Source organism: Perna viridis, chromosome 1 (assembly GCF_037379345.1).
Source record: "Perna viridis isolate PV_CMFRI_1.1 ecotype Kerala chromosome 1, ASM3737934v1, whole genome shotgun sequence".
NCBI lineage: Eukaryota > Metazoa > Mollusca > Bivalvia > Mytilida > Mytilidae > Perna > Perna viridis.
The window spans coordinates 29,637,730-29,654,558 of NC_142445.1; the positions used below are offsets into that span (position 1 = coordinate 29,637,730).

Below are 16,829 nucleotides of genomic sequence, written 5' to 3' on the forward strand. Positions count from 1 at the left end.
GTTTAAGTCGACAATGGATGGCTCAGAAAATATTTTTAATTTCCATAGAAGAGTAACTAAATTTTGCACAAAATGTCTTGAAAGAGTAACCCCCTTTTTTTCAATGAATTCGACGCTTTCAATGTTATTTTTTTTCTCTTTAATCGTTGCAGTTATATAATCAAGAACAGACATTCAATTTCGAGAAAGGATGCATATGCGATATGAAATGGATGATTTTTTTAAAATAAAAATTTGTCATGTGCTACACACTGCCTGTTTTTTTTTTTTTTTTTTAGCGTGGACGTCCTCTTAATATGTTTTACAATCAATGCTCTATATTTTAACTACCATATGCAGAATAAGACATCGATTGCTCCATGGCATATTTGATTTGTTAAGGTATATTAACGTTTTCGTTGTACTTTGTCAGATTTGTACATGCTAGCACATGGGCGCAATTACCAGCCCGCTGTCCGCACATTGCCCTACTCTTCAAACTCCAGCAATGCTAGAGGTTGTCTAGCAATCTCATTTCTGATATGGTGCCATTGTTAGGGTATGAAGAAACGGAAATCCAACTTCGTACATTGTAGGAATACAGTGTTTAATATTTCAACATTTTTTAAGTCAACGTAAAGAGGCAATAAGTCTTATATTTGGTATTTTCTATTGAGCCCGTCTCCTCTAACACTGGAGAAGTATTTAGTTATTCACCTGAAAAAAAACTTTGAGCAAAGCTCAATTAAGGTGGTACCCCGTTCCCCATCCCGGATATGAGAAAAATTGTCGAAGTTGCTTTGGTATACTTATATATGTGAAGTAACTGTCAAATTATCAAGTGGGTGTTGTACTAAGTTGTAGAGAAAAGTGTAACGAAAACGCGCGGACGGACAGGCATAAATTTTTAATACCTTGAAAGTTAAAAGCTTTCAAAGCTGGGTATAATGAACCAAACAGAGCGGCGGCGGCTATATTATGTATTATTATAGCACAAGCACTTGTGTTTACGTCGAACTGTGCTCGCTAGGAAAATTCAAAGTACAAAAACTGTGCTTAAAAAGTCATAAAATATTAGGAATTTGACCATTGCATTGAGGCTTTTAATTTGGGTTATCCAAGACCTGTGATTACAGCTACTTTATGTGAACAAAAACGTGGACAAGCTACTATCCAACTTTAAAGACTACCTAAGCGTCTTTCAATCTGAACCTGTGATTACCTATCTCAAGTATTTTTGACGTTTAGTTACAAAATCAGTATAGTTAATTGTATCTTGGAGCTTATTTAATTCTATTATAGAAATACAACAATTATACGCATCCATGACGAGACTAACGTAGAGCATACGGCGTACGAAAGAACTGTCATGCTGTGGATCACAAAATGGTTTGTTTTTGTATGACTTGTGTGTTTGAATATATATTTTTGTGTAGATACTTTGTTTTAATTAGGAGCATATCCAACTTTTTCAAGATATATTTCTATCCTGTTGGGTATCTTTCGAAGCGAACTCAACTCAATCTTATTATGATAAATTAATCCTCATGACATTTTGGCTTTATATGAATATATTTGATCTGCTTGTAATTTATGATTTGCTGTTCTTTAATTTTCTTTAATATCCCTTCAATATTTTCATTGCATTCGATTTTTGTGATTGCATACCGAACCGATGGAGTAAGTTCAGGCCTGTCGACTTCCAAGTGAAAGGTTTTAGTCGGGTTGGTAACTTCATTTCCTTCTGTGGTAGAATTCTTTCAGTTTGCTAATTTAATTAAGGTAATTGATTTAATTAAAAGGTCTTCCATTTCTGTCATGCCATCGCGTCATTACTGATTTTTCATAACAGTGATTTTTCGCGAGATCGATCTTTTAAATACTTTCTTTTCACAAGGAGAAAAATGATATACCTTGGTTTTTACAGTTTACAGGTAATATTCAATTGAATAGCTTCACTAATTGCCTTCGACAAATATTAAATAAATACCGTTCGTATAAAAACAGTAATCCTACCCCGTTTTAAAACGGATAAACTTTTGTGAATTGAATGAATAACACAAACGAGGCTTAGACATATCTCCGTAGCGACGTACGGGAATCATGTGACTTGTGAAATCGACATGCGAAAAGTGTCTATGGAGAAAATAAAAAATATATAGATGAAAATGTAAACTTCTTAGGAGTATATATAAACTTTTAAAGGTATGTACGTTTTAATTAACTAACGAATGATAATTGTCTTTATTAATTAAATTTACCACAAGGTGTTTAATATATACATATTGAAATTGGGTTTTAAAACTGACATATCAAATCTAATACTTGAATCATATATAATATGTATACATGTAAATAAATAACATACGAACATTATACTTTAATATATCGAACAGTATTTAATGTTATAAAACTTTACCGTCTGATCAGGTACACCGTCTATATCGACAATATTTCCGTATAAACCCATCTAGGAGAGACTAGAAATGCAGTTGAAATATTGAACATGCATACATCAATGTTCGTCAAAAGATGAGAGGAAAAGAAATTGTTTATATAATTGTATACAATGAAAGAAAATTATTCAACATCATGGACTTTGACAAAAGTGTCTCTTAGTTGGGTTTTAATGTGAATTGGGATTCTCTATTCTGCGAAGGAGTGTCGATTTCAAGTGTCAATTACATGTATAGAGGCTTACTTTTCAACACATCGACATTTATGTAAAATTGGACATTTAAAAGCATAATCTTGTTATAATTAATGCAACAGGATTTTACGAGAGATTGAAATCCTGCATAGTAGATGAACATTTTACAAAGTCACAGGAATAACATGTACATGTAATTTTATGACTATACAGAATTTCGACGATAAGATACTACACACTAAAGGTAAAATCTTTATATAAATATCATTTCTTAACGTTCCATATAATTGTGCGTAATATTTTGTTTTCATATTTATTTCCAAATTGTGTATGATTCTTTATCTTGCTTTTTGTGTTACAGTGACGTATAAACATTGAAAATGTCAACAACAACACTTCCAAAAATTTCACCAAAAATTTCGCCTGTGGGTACACCAGTGACTACAAAATGCCCCACTTTACGATCTGAGTCGTCTATAGACAGACCCACACGACCTACAAGTTATGGACCTTATCCTCCAAGGGAGCTCTCCACTTCTATGGAACTTGTACGCATTCCTCAAAGGATTAATCCCCTGTCTCCTCCACCGCCAAAAAAGAGGATAAACATGGCTTGGGAGACTGTAGACCAGCATTGGCACAACGAAGCACGCAGGATAATGATGCAGCAGCGAGAACATCAGCGTTACCATTCAGCCTGGTCTAAACCTTTCTACGGTCAAGCAGCTGAGAAAGAACAATATAGGTAAGCTTTTCTTAAGAGAGAGAGAGAGAGAGAGAGAGAGAGAGAGAGAGATTATCAGTTATACCTGTTGCATACATGCATTTGCTGTTTTCTTTGTACAGTACAACACATGTGGTAATTTGCAATACCAAAATGCTTATATCTTTTCCTGAATGTCTGCGCTTGATGTGTTTGCCCTTTTTGCTCTCATGTTTTTTTTTTATAAATAGGTAACTTATTACCAACTTTATCAATGCCTTCCAAAGGATGAAACGAGGTTTGTTGTAAAACTCTTATCTATATTCATAATCACGAAATTACAAGTTGTTTGCGTTCTTAAACATCATTTGCGTGTAAAAATGGGTTTAGACACACCTTGGCTATAAGTTTGAATGCATGCGCTCATGGAGATATTTGAACGAATAAACTCTATTAATATGGAAGGATAACACAGAAAATATTCATCATAAAAATTACAAGGACGGGTATATTTTTTTCCTATACCGTGGGTTATAAAGTTCTCTACTTGATAGAGCTTTCTAAAAAGAGATTTCTTTAAGATGTCTGAAGTGTATATATGTTTTAAATGCAAGTCAAAGAGATAAAGGACGCGTAGAAAAATATAATACAGCCCAATGAAGGCCTACACTAATTTCAAAGGACTATTCAGCTTTTAATCACTTTAAATATATGGTTTGATTCTCTATTTTCAATGGCATTTAAACAAATTTTAAAATCTTTCATTTAACTACGTCTTAAATTGTCAAATTTGAGGTTAAACTGTAATATTTCAGGTAATGGCCATGTTACATGTATATTTTCACTTTTTTTTTACAATGGTCACGGTGACGAGACTAAGGCGATTTACCTTACGCCTGCCTATTACAATATTACGCAATGGATAAATACGCTGTGTGACACTTTACTTGTAAAAATATTTTTTTCTTGGCGACTTAGGAAATAATAACCGAACTGTCACACCTGTCTGACAAGGCAGTGGTGGGTTCTTGGGATTGGAAACCCCCTTTTTTGTTAGAAATTTTGCTGAAAATCTGGAAAATGTCGGCAAAATTAAGCAAATAACACTTTTGAACCCCCTTTTCCGGAAGCCTTCTGAAACTCCTTTCAACATCTTTGGATACGGCCAGACAGTCAACCCTCATTTTTCCCGACAAGTCATTACCAGTTAACTTGTTTCAGAAAAGCAGAGGACGCTTACCCTACCGGTGCACCAGAGGTCCTTTTCACAGAAAATCGTAAGTGTAAAATTAGTCGTAAGTTATGACGTCATAGTAAATAAAAGTATTGTGACGTCATAACTTACGACTAATTTTACTCTAACAATTTTTTGTGAAAAGGGCTACTGGTCCATGCTCCCAGTATAAGTGGAGTTCGAGTAGCTCTTTTGCTTTTGTTACTTTGTATGTATGATTTTAGTTACTATTATGTTCTTTGTTGTATATGTCTGTTTTCCATATCTGGTCTTTGCCCTGGATTACATTCTTTTGGTTATCGCTATAAACTTTGGTTCCCTTGATTCCTAAAAGGTGTTTTATAAGCATTTGAGGGCTAAATGACGTTTAAAATAGTAATACTCTGTGAGAAATAATACAACCCACATTCTACATGTAGTACGAACTTTGGTTTTTTTTTTTAGGTTGCCATACAATTCGTGACAACTTCGTTTTGAATCTTGTACAGCCTCTGACCTCACTTTTTTTTAAAAAAAAAGTTTTATTAAGCAACAGTTTTATTAAGCAACAGCATTTCTAAACCTTTCGCTTAAAAATATGCCTGAGGATGTTTTAAATTAGATCAGTCAAGAATTATGAAATTCCTAAAAGTAATAACAAATATTTTGGCCGTATGAATTCATTATTGCGGAATGAATGTAACTCAAGATACCTATGGCTCCTTCTAAATACTTTTTTTTTCATAATCATGCGTAACTATATCTTTTTGAACCCACTTTTAATGTGACACTCTCCAGGACACCTATTCGCGACGTTTTCTGAAGATCAATTTTGACGAAATTTTAGATAAGAGGACGTACTTGAAACTTTTTAACCGGCTTATGAATTCAGAAATTTAAATGTAATATTTACTTTCTAATAAGAACACAGTTAATATTTTGATTTCTAAGTGGCTTGGTTAGTGTTAAATGTTTAAATTTTAATATCTAAATGTAATCCCTTCTAATCCACCTTTTGTAAACTTTTTGGAATTTTAAATGCATGGAACACATATTTTGAAATTGTTTCTTGGTTTCGTTGGAATGGAACGACAAGTGTCAAAGTTCGTGAAAAAAGATATGGCTACTATGACCTCGTTACTAATACATTAAATTTGCTACTAGAAATTAGAGTTGACTATAGAATAGAAAAAGGCTAGATTTTGAAAGAGGAAAAGGACAAAATATACCAGCATAAATTATGCATATAAAATTATAATATTAATGTATATTTGCATGTTTACTCCTTGTTATTCAGATAAATGTACAAAGACTAGAATATGAAGTTCGAATAAGATTGGGAAAAAGGGGGGATAAGCGAGCAAAGAAAAAAAATTGTATATCGTATTCAAGTATATCTAAACTATCATTTGTTTTTTACACCTATCTTAAACTGGCATCGTCATTTTAGTGTACGTGTCCTTTTCATTGTAATAATATCGTAAACTTAAGCTTATGTATAAGCAGACCTTGACAATGTGTTCCTAAGCAACAGATTTCATAGCAGCCTCCATGTGACATTGCTTTGTTCGTAGCAACATTGTAGATTTCAATGTCTTTCGTCATTCAATGTAGCATTGAAGCTTTAAGCTTTCCTTACTAACAGCATCTTATCCTTACAAATGGGAATTAATTAAATATGAAGATAATTGATATGCACAAGAAAATGCATCTATTCTACTAAAGTGCTTACAGTGACCTTTAAGTCCGTCGAATACTTTTTTTTAAATTATTGTGGACATAAATTATAATATGCAGGCACGGATCCAGGAAAAGAGGATGTTTCATAAAAAAAGGGGGAGGATTCCATACCATTATTTGCTCAAAGCAAACATGAATGTATCGTACTCATGTATATCAGAACTATAATGTTTACTTCTTATTTTATCCTGGTCATGTATGTTTTGCCCACATTTTGCACAAAATTAACAAACTATTTTAAGTTTTAACCTTCTAGTAATGTTTTTAGATATCAAGAGTCGCATTCTATCTTTTTAAATAATAAAATACGGTCCTGTCCACAAGTTTACGCTTGTGTGGTTACGTCATTACGATATCTTCAAGGATCAAATTAGGACTAAAATTCGAATGAACTTCAACTCAAATTGCAAACCAAATCAATACATACCAATGTCATTTTACGTACGTTCTAAAATCTAGTAAGGTTTTTGAGTAGTTGGTAAATACTTTATTTCGTTCTTGTTAATTGCATGTCTCATAAAATCAATGGAACCCATTTTCAACAGTATTCGAATGACCCCATAATGATCCGAACTGATTATGATGCAAATATGAAATTCGAGTCTAGTTTTAATAATGTAGATTTTACAATTAGAAAAGGGTATTTTTATGCCTTTGGTAACGGAGTAAAGATTATAATACTTCTGGAATTGAATAGGATACATCCAATGTTCGAGTTCTTGTTGTGAAAATATTCTATTGAATGGTTAATTTTTTGCGGAAACAATCAAGCACAATCAATTTTTTCACAGGAAATGTAATAAAGGAAAAGAGCAACGTTGTTCTATAATTGATTATAGACTTTTATTATTTGCCATAGAAAACGGTTAATTATTACAGAACCTTTTGTTCGTCGTCTTCATCTCTATGGTAAAACTTTCAAGGTTTCAAATTAGGTTCGTTTTATATGAAATCAATTCCTATATTTTGTAAAAATGCGCAATTTAGATTTAATTGAGAGATTTTATTGAACCTTCTATAAATGGTTATTGCTTCAGGTTTAATTAAGTCGACCAAAATACCTACTCAGTAAATTTAAAGCAAATTAAGTTTAGAGACATAACGCATAAACGCATATGATGTTCGACATTTTATAAATGAAATATGCTTCGGTTCTCAGATAGACTTGTAGTGTACAGTATTACACGTACAATACACACGTACAGGTCCTGTATTTGATTGGTAAATTTGGTGGGGGCACATATTGTTTTGCCCTGTCCACCCGTCTGTCTGTCGTGCTGCCTGTCTGTACGTAACATTTTCGAATGCTCAACTCCTCGGAATCTACTGCACCAAATGTCACAAATTTTTAATGTAGTTAGGACATGACGTGTAGTTGGGCAAATTACCAGGAACTTATGATCCGCTGAATATTCTCAGAGTTATTTCCTTTTGAACGACGAAAGGGTAGCCGGAGACGCTTTTTTAGGCAAATCAAACATTAATTAAAAGAACTGTAGAAACTGCTCGATCCTTCAGTTTGAAAGTGTGACCATAGAATGTTCAGAATCAACTTAAAGGCAGATTTGTGAAATATCCAGTTTGAAAAACAAGATTTGATAAGTGATTTTAAAAGTACCACTCCATAAAAAATTCAAACACAGCCTGGTACAGGTTATTCATATTTTTTTTCGGTGTTCAGAATCTATCTATTTATGTTACAATAGTGTCTTTTGCATTCAAATTTGTACTTTTTAGAAAATCATACACTAAATCGCACACTAAAATCAACTAAATCAAAGCGAATCAAGAACGATAACTCTTACAAAGGGCTGATTATATGAAATTCATCTCAAAAGCGCAAAAACCAAATGAATAACTAAGACTGGTTATGTGGTCTGTAACTTATTCTGAATAAGAAATAAAAATGAATCCGGTGGTTTTTTTACATGCATAAATCACCTCCTGTCTGATTTCTATGAAGACTGTAACTTAAAGCGGACAACTGGGTTTTGCTCAAAGTAAAACCGAGACATATCATGGCAAACCAATTGTCAGTAACTGATATTACTTGACTGTGTTTTATTTACTCCATTAGTTCCTGGTGATGAGCAAGGTAATCGTTATATCAATCCTGACACTGCCAACTTTGTCTATAACTAAAACGTACATGTTTTTAACTACTGAATTCACAACATAAATGTAGAACTTATCGATTGTACAAATTAAAACTGTCTGTATTTAATTTTGATAGTCACCTCCCCGATGAATTTATAAAGTACATTTAACATTAAAATTGGTATATTGAAAAATTAATAGTTTTAGGCGACGATTTATTGTCCTCATTTGATTAATTTATTGTTAACAGGTTTTTACGGATATAGTTAAAATTCTATGAACGGTAAATAAAAGAAAATTGGTCCAGTACATGTCTTTTTGCAACAGTTGGCCGACGAATATGACATGTCGACATATACATGTACCTGTACCTAGCACAAAGTTTCACATGTTATACATATGCAGCTGGAATTTTTATTTTACGTGGGCCAAAAGCCGCAATAGCTCCTTAAAAGTCGGTTGTTATGGGGCACTTAAGGTCACGAACCATAATCCCCTACAGCTTAGGTTTGATAAACCTCTCACTAAGTTCTAATAATAGACATAACACGACATGACATCTGATATCATACTAACTTTGGGCCAGTATTAAATTTTGTAATTTATCATTGCAACTTGCATTATTACAGGTACAAGACCAACAAAACTGTCCAATATATACATGTAATAGTTTCATTAGAATACGTATCCTATGTGCACAACGAAACAAATACACGAGTCATTCATGCATCTTAATGATCAATGTGCCCGAAGACAATATTAAGCGCTTCAAGGGTGGATCCAGAAGTTTTTATATTTTTCCTCATGCTCAACTAAACAAATACAAAAGTTATTCAATTTGTAAATAAAACATTTTGATATATGAGTTCGGAGACGATTTTAAGCTCTCTAGCGTTGGGTTCAGACAATTAAAAAGGGAGAGTGTGATCTCGTATATGGAAAAGGGGGTTCAGTCCGGAGATAAATACATGTATTAAGAGGGGTATACGCTGACATTGGCTCATTTTAGCACAAATTTTGTAAAAAAAATTAACGCTATATTTTAACAAAAAGGATCCACCATGTACTACTACTGAAATTTTTTACCGTTGTCCTTTCTTCCTCATCACGCCTAAGTTCGGGAAGTACTCGAATTTTGCTTACTATAATATATATACGAGTATTTGCTTGTTGGATAATTTATGCATTTATGCGCCTACTTTTGCATTTACAATAAATTACAATAAAATAGATGTATCTCATTTACAAGAAGTAAATAAAGTAAATTATAGTTACGAGAGAATTCATTTTGATTAAAATTCAAACGTCAAGATAATATCCGAATTTTATCACAACTGTACAAATTTAGTTGTTTGGATAAAATATAAATTTCAAATATAATTCTGACTTATCTTTATATACTAATTTATAGGTGGAGTTTCAAATATTTGAACAAGAAAATTTGTTTGCTTCTGTTTTTAACATGGTAAAAAAGTCAATTTTCTATTGTTTCTTACAATAAGATAAATGGTAATATAATTCTTATTGTCGAGACGTCCTAATTTCTCGATCTGTGATATCAGTCTTTGCTCTTTGTTCGTGAGAATTTATTTTTTTCATAAAAAAGATTGAGTATAAATCATAGTTTTAAAAAGTAGCCCAGTTATATTATAAGGTTTTTAAGTACATGCAAATAAAACGTTAAAAAGTCTGTATGTGTTCTGTAATCGATGAACTCGCTTCTAGACAGGGTTTATGATCGTGGTGAAAACAATTATATCGAAGTTTGATATATAAATTTACTTGTAAAAAGTATAGATCTGATTTCGTCGATGAAACTCCTCAAATTACGAATGCAGCATTGGTGTGAGAAAATCAAATTCTGAGTACAAACGTGTATAATTATTACTATGATAATGTATCATGATTAACACACACGCAATTAAGTATTTAGTTACACAATATTCATTTGTATAAAATAAATAAGTGAACTTCAATTTTCCAGATACATGTACAAACCCAGAAAACTATTGTGCCTAACGATAATGGAAAAGGTTGGGGCGGGGGGGAGGGGAGGGGGCGGGCGGGCGTGTAGATGGTAGATGCCCCGTAAAATAACTTGAATCATTACATTATCAAATCATTTTATTACAAACTTCCAGTCATTTCCCGCGCCTAAAATGACTATTTAACAGACATACTGCGATATGTATCTAAATTGCCAAGTAAGTGTGAAAAAAGGGTCGTATATCTGTATATCTACTATATTAAAGTATGTATTAATTATTTCACGCTTAACTGGCTGATCTTAAAGAAAGTCTATAAGTTGTATATTGGCAACCGGATTCTAAAGACTAAGTAGGAAATAATCCTTTTGGATTTAAGCTGGGATATTGTATCTTTTGAATGTTGGTTTATTGTTTCTATTTCTTCTGTCTTCGATTCTTCAATTGTTACAATAAATACATTTCGAATTGAAAATTGATTTTGTTGCATAAGAATTTTAGAGTTATTAATGGGCTATATTTCTATTATTCACAAATGAAATTCAAGGCTTTTGAGTAGATATATTTATAATTATTGTTATTGATTAATCGAAGAAAAACGCAGCTACCAAGAGCGGATCCAAAGGTTATAAAAAGGGGGTTCCGATCAATATAATAAAATAAAGCTGTTCCAGACTATCATTTGGTCAATTTTTGTCAAAAATTTGTACAAAAATCAAAACAAAATTTAACCCCCTGCCATAAAAAAAAAAAAACACCTGCAATGCCATAAAACGAATTTCTTTGACTTTCTTTGTTAGATTTTGTAAGGAGCGAACTTGCTATACCGATATCAAAATATAAGAAGATCAAATTTAAGAGTAAACATGACCAAAATGTCTCTGCGGTCACCGGCAGATGCAACGAGTTGGGGGAGGGTCGAAATCTCCTTTTTGGAAGATGTTTTGCATAATTTGGAAAAAAAAGTAAATAATGGCCCGAAACCCCCTATCAAAATATGTTGACACTTCTGCCTCTGAATGATTTAGTAGGGGACCAGGAAGGTCAAAATTCATGATGGAAGCAGTTCTGGAACAAAATACCCCCTTTTTTCTATAAAAAAATATCACATTTGTCAAGTACATTTATGCTACTCGTAATTTTTACATTCAATCTTTTTATTTCCGAATGTTTTTTTCATTTTGACGTTATCGCATAATGTATATCAAACCACTATAGAATTTACAAAGATTTCGGTTAAAGAAATATAAAAGAATTTAAAACGAATTACATAATCATGGAAGATTAAGACACTTAGAGAGCCTTTGACTTAAAATCAATTGACTGAATAACTCAGTGCACGAGTATGAACTTTTAATCAATTTGGTGCTTGGATACAGACGTTTAAATGGAGATTGTTGAAAAGTTGCATTTCAAAGTGCAACGCATGAGGTCTTTTTATGAGCATAAACAAGAATGTGTAAATAAAATTAGACATTTACACGTAGTAAGAAAAATATTTAATGATAATAAAAGTATATTTGGTTCTTCCACAATGATAAACTGATTGACGTTAGCCAACCACTGTTTCGCATTTTTATTACTCCTAGCTTTCTAGCTTTACTCCAAAAAGAAAAAGCATGTTCGAGAAGCAATAAAGTAACAGGGAGAGTCTACGATAAAAACAATATCTCATGGCGGGTTATTTCATTTTATTTTATTTTTTTTGGGGGGTGGGTGGGGGTTGGGGGGGTTGTAAAGTTTGACGATTTTGAAGCAACCAAGCAACCCAAAATTTTAGCGCTTCTAATTTTGGCGACTTCTAAGTGGTGCACTTAATTATTAACCCCAGTGTACTACTCAAACAAGTCATGCCCCCTTTTCCCTTCAAAACCTATAAGCCTGAAAGAGGCATTTCCTTAATTTATCTTCGAACCGTTTGATTTTTTTTTCAGGAAACATTTCAGAGAAGTACTCAAACAACAAATGTCCGACAAAGACACACAAAAAGTACAGTTTAACAGAGAGAAAACACATGAAAGTGCGACGTCAATAGCCTATGACAATAAATGCCGACAGGAAGACATGGAAAAATTTATAAATAAACATGTTTATCTTCAACAATATAGGAATCAAAACAAACAGGTATATATTTATAAGTGTGTTCGTTCGTTTCGTCACGTGAAGCTTTTATCCACCAATGCCATCGAAATTGCGAATCGAGTCGTGCAAAGTAATGCCACGTCTTTCCTCTCCGTCCGTAGCAACCTATGTGTACAGTTCAGATTCAATCATTGAACGACTGACTAGACGTTTAATATATTAAGTCTTAATTTTAGGCCTAGCTATTTATTTTTTAAGATCAGAATTCTAGGCAACAGTCAAATTGTATGCAGCCAGGAAATGCTTCACGTTCGTGTACACGTCGCTTTGCTCTTCTTTATGTTTGGAAATGTTCACAAGAATTTGTAACTTTTGCCAACATAATCACATAAAGTGCCAAAATTAATGCTAAACTTTCCTTTATAATTTTTTTCGTTGTTATCTGAAGACATTTTAAAACAAACAACACCAACAATTAAAAACAAAATGAAAAACAAACCCACAGAACACAATTCATTTCTACAATACCTACATCATTTTCGTTTTCAGTATATGGAAGACATTTGGGAGTCAAGAAAAAAGAGTAAATTCTTAGAAGATAGAATTGACAGAGAAAGACTACGCTACAATCCTATTAACTGGAGTTGTACATTGAAGTAATCATAGATTTTTACTGTTACTAACAAAATACATGTCAAGCTCTGAATAGCGTCCGACGTTCGTAATTCATTTCATAAATGCACCACAGACCATACTTTCAAAGTTGAAATGAATGTATGAATTGTTATTTGTTTTTTTTTATGGATTGTCTTTCGAAGTTTTGTTCGAATAACTTCCAAGAATTTCGAAGTTTGTCTGCTGCAGTATTGAAAGGAGAAAGTTATCGATCGTCTGCTGCTGTGTTGAGCTTGAACAAAACATTGTTTCCGCCATGTCAGGGTAAAGTTATGTTGAGTTTGTACTGGTTTTGTTAAGACTTCTTTTCCGAGATAGAAGAGGATTCTTCAAGTTAATGACACTTTCATTTGATTTCGTGTTTATTTTGCAGTTGAAAGTGTTGTCGTCGAAATAAATTTCTTCCGTGCACGTTTGTCAATAAAGAAAAAAGGTGCTTCAACAAAATGTACTGATATTAGAAATTGATATACCAAGAACGTTTATTGTGTAGCATACTTGTATAGATATGGCAAAAACATAGAAAAAAAAAGAAGCATATACGTTGCACTAGAGGCTGTATAGTATAGTTACAGTAGTCATATTTAAGTTTTTCAGTTCGGGGTTTAAAATACGAAAACCATGAATTTTGATGACTTGTAACCGTGGTAACTAACAATCATTAGTCATAAAAGCACCCCGATTAATTCAAAACGTTTCAGCCACCTTGCAAAAAGATTTCCGGTTTTGAACATTTTAAACTTAATACAGTAGGTTTTACCATTTCCTTGAGGTTTGCTGTCAAAATTACATTTGGTTTTGTCTTTTGTGCTTTTAATGCGTGATTTAACTGTTTGAGTTCAGTTTTATGGATATTTTATTATTATTTTGCTCAATTTGTTTTTAAATATATGTTTAAAAAATGTATTGATTTATTTATAATTATTAATATTGAAATCATAATTTGTAGTAATTACATTGCATCAGCACGTACTTGTATGTAACCCATCAGTATTATTAGAGTTCTTTCTCTGCAATATGCATGTACACAATATTATATTTTGTGTAGTGTAGAATTGTATGTCCATTTTCTAGCCAAGCTCGTATGTTTTGCTGTTTAGATTGTTTGAAGGCTGATAGCCAAAAAAATCTGTTGTATTTGAAGTCTTTAGTTGTTTATTTATTCAACTTAAATTAATTTTTCCTTGTCAACCGTAATTCATTTTCATTTGTTTTTCAAATAGACTCTTTCACAAAATGTATGGTTTATTTGTACGAATCCATAAGTAAACGTAAGGCTAGAAATTCTTAAAATAAAGGCTTTTACATGTTTGTAAAGATAGCCTAAAAATTTGAGTCTACAATTCTAGTGTATAAGTAACAAGATAAACATACATGCTCATTTTCAAAGTCTTAAAGAGGCCATTACGTAAAATATTTACACGTATTCTTTCTTTTGATTGTTCTAAGACCAATTGATCATCGTAGAATTTTTCCGACGCAGTTGGTATAGTTTCGCTTTTTACCCTTTGACCTTAAAGACGCTCTTCCGTGGAAACGCAAGTCACCTGATCAAAATTCTGTTCCCAGATTGGCCAAATACTGATAACTAAAGGAAATTTTCCTGATGAAAATTATCAGTAAAAAAAAACAATTTTACTGCGTCGGCTATCTTTTTTTAAAAGATAGTACTTGTTTCAAATCAATTATGTTCCTGCATGTTTTCTGCATTTTAAATATGAGCCTAGCCCGCTTTTAACTAAACGGCTAGTCCTTTAAAATTTCTGTTGCCTATTCAAGGTGTGATAGAATCGACAAACTTCGTATGATTCCGTCCTTCTCTTACGTTGCTTGCCGGAATCTAACGGGATTTGCCGAATGACTGGTGATACTTACTAAAGTGTGGGATTTTATTGACATGTTGTTTTTAGCTTTTTACTGTTTGTTAAATCATTTTATCCAAATATATTTTTAAATTTTACAAATATCTGTGATATATTTTAACAACATTAAAAATGACTATATAAATTCTTGTCTTTTTTCTTATCCTTCCTGAACTGGAACTGTGATTTACCTAAAAACCAATCCAAAATTTGAATTATGCTCCGAAGTAACTTTGTAAAAATACTACATAAACACAGACTTCCACAGCGATAGACATTTCGCAGGTTTGACAGAGGTCAGTATATGCGCTTGCATGCCATCGGGTAGAAACTGAATAACTGTAACCTTTGCAACACAAAGAACCTCTATATAATTATATTCCCAAATGTTATGTGCACAGTAATTGTCCGTCGCAAATAATTCATTTTAATAACAGTATGAAAGTGTTTGTTTCGTCATAGTGCAAAAAAGTTAAACAATGATCATTAGGCGGTTTGAAATAAATCCTGCCCTTGTGTGTTTTCACATAGTTTTTGCATAGAGTAGTCGCGCTCTACAAACCTTTGCTAACAACTATATTGGCAAGCTAACATTTTTCTCAGTTCAACAGCCATTATATACCAATGTAAGAACTGCATTGTTTTTCTTCGAACACAAATCTTAAGTCTGTACCAACCGGTGACAAAACTACGTGAAATATCTATACACAAGGGGCATATATTAAACAGTGTGTTGTGAGATCTCGGGAATTCTGTTAAAATTTCCGCAGTTATCTCACCTCTTTTCTATCATTTGTCGGAAATTTGTCAAAGGGATCTTTGCAAATGGTTAGAATTGTATACAATTTTGTGTTTTTGTTTTGTTTCAAAAATAATAGAACACGTCGATTAGTCGTATTACTATTCCACATTGAGGGCTATTCATTGCTCACTGATTTTCGTTTGGAGTCCGGCATTTACTGATGGTGCTGTTTTTCTCAAATTGTTTAATCACCGTTTACTAAGCATTAATTATTTGACTTAATCGAGATGAGTAACACGCTATTGTAATATTGTTATAACTTTGTGATACAGCTTAATCATAGCGAGTAAAACGGTTAACATCCGATCATCTAAAGTTAACCAATTTATTCGCTGTAAAATGTGACATCTGGGTGGATAAGAATTATTTCTACTTTTTAAGACGACTCGTCATTTTTCAACTTATACTGTTAAGTAGTCAGAAAGGTTTAAGCAATTTGACAACTGATATATGAAATAAATACATACGACGCATATTAAGAATTTCCACACGTAGACCAAAAAGAAGTTATGACATAAAAATCAATTGACTAAATTTACTGCACGACCATAGAATTTTGATCAATTGGTTGCTTGGATACGGACGTGTAAGTCCGGTATGTAAGTGGGGGTTGACTATAAATTGTATATAATAGAAGTTGGACAGGTGTGATTTCGTATTAAAATATTAAAACTTCTAGAATCCATTATGAAACTGACCTCACAAACCCAGTTCCAACTCAGGAATTTGTGCGATGAAATAGTCATGTCTACTGTTTCTTTCATATTCCTATTAATTTCATTAACTTTTGATTGCGGTTTTGTAGAACTTTTTATTGGTATTTATAAGAGCTTATGGTATAATAGTGCAGGAGACCCGTATTAATGGTTTAAGATGGGAGAATAGCTTTTTTTTTGTTTGTTTTAAACATTTATATATTACTGAAGGATTGTCTCATGGTGATTTCCTCCCGCTTCTTTTACATTTTTAAATCGTGTATATTCTAAATACAAAATTTAAACTGAAAAGTAATGAAGAGAAGTGTATAAATGTTCATGTTAC

General features: G+C 32.6%; 1 protein-coding gene across 3 annotated transcripts; it reads left to right on the forward strand.

Annotated features, from left to right (window-relative positions):
• The first annotated feature begins 1,343 nt into the window (after positions 1-1,343).
• LOC148628259 (uncharacterized) lies at positions 1,344-15,131 on the forward strand. 3 transcript variants are annotated; one of them, XM_088585234.1, is made up of 4 exons: positions 1,344-1,368; positions 2,991-3,374; positions 12,302-12,491; positions 12,999-15,131. In XM_088585234.1, exons 2-4 carry the CDS (start codon positions 3,010-3,012, stop codon positions 13,107-13,109), a joined length of 666 nt encoding a protein of 221 aa, XP_088441360.1. In that variant the 5' UTR covers positions 1,344-1,368; positions 2,991-3,009; the 3' UTR covers positions 13,110-15,131. The 3 variants fall into 3 exon arrangements, with proteins under 3 accessions (XP_088441360.1, XP_088441343.1, XP_088441350.1); XM_088585217.1 differs by lacking the exon at positions 1,344-1,368 and adding an exon at positions 1,998-2,184; XM_088585224.1 differs by lacking the exon at positions 1,344-1,368 and adding an exon at positions 2,431-2,873.
• The last annotated feature ends 1,698 nt before the right edge of the window (positions 15,132-16,829 follow it).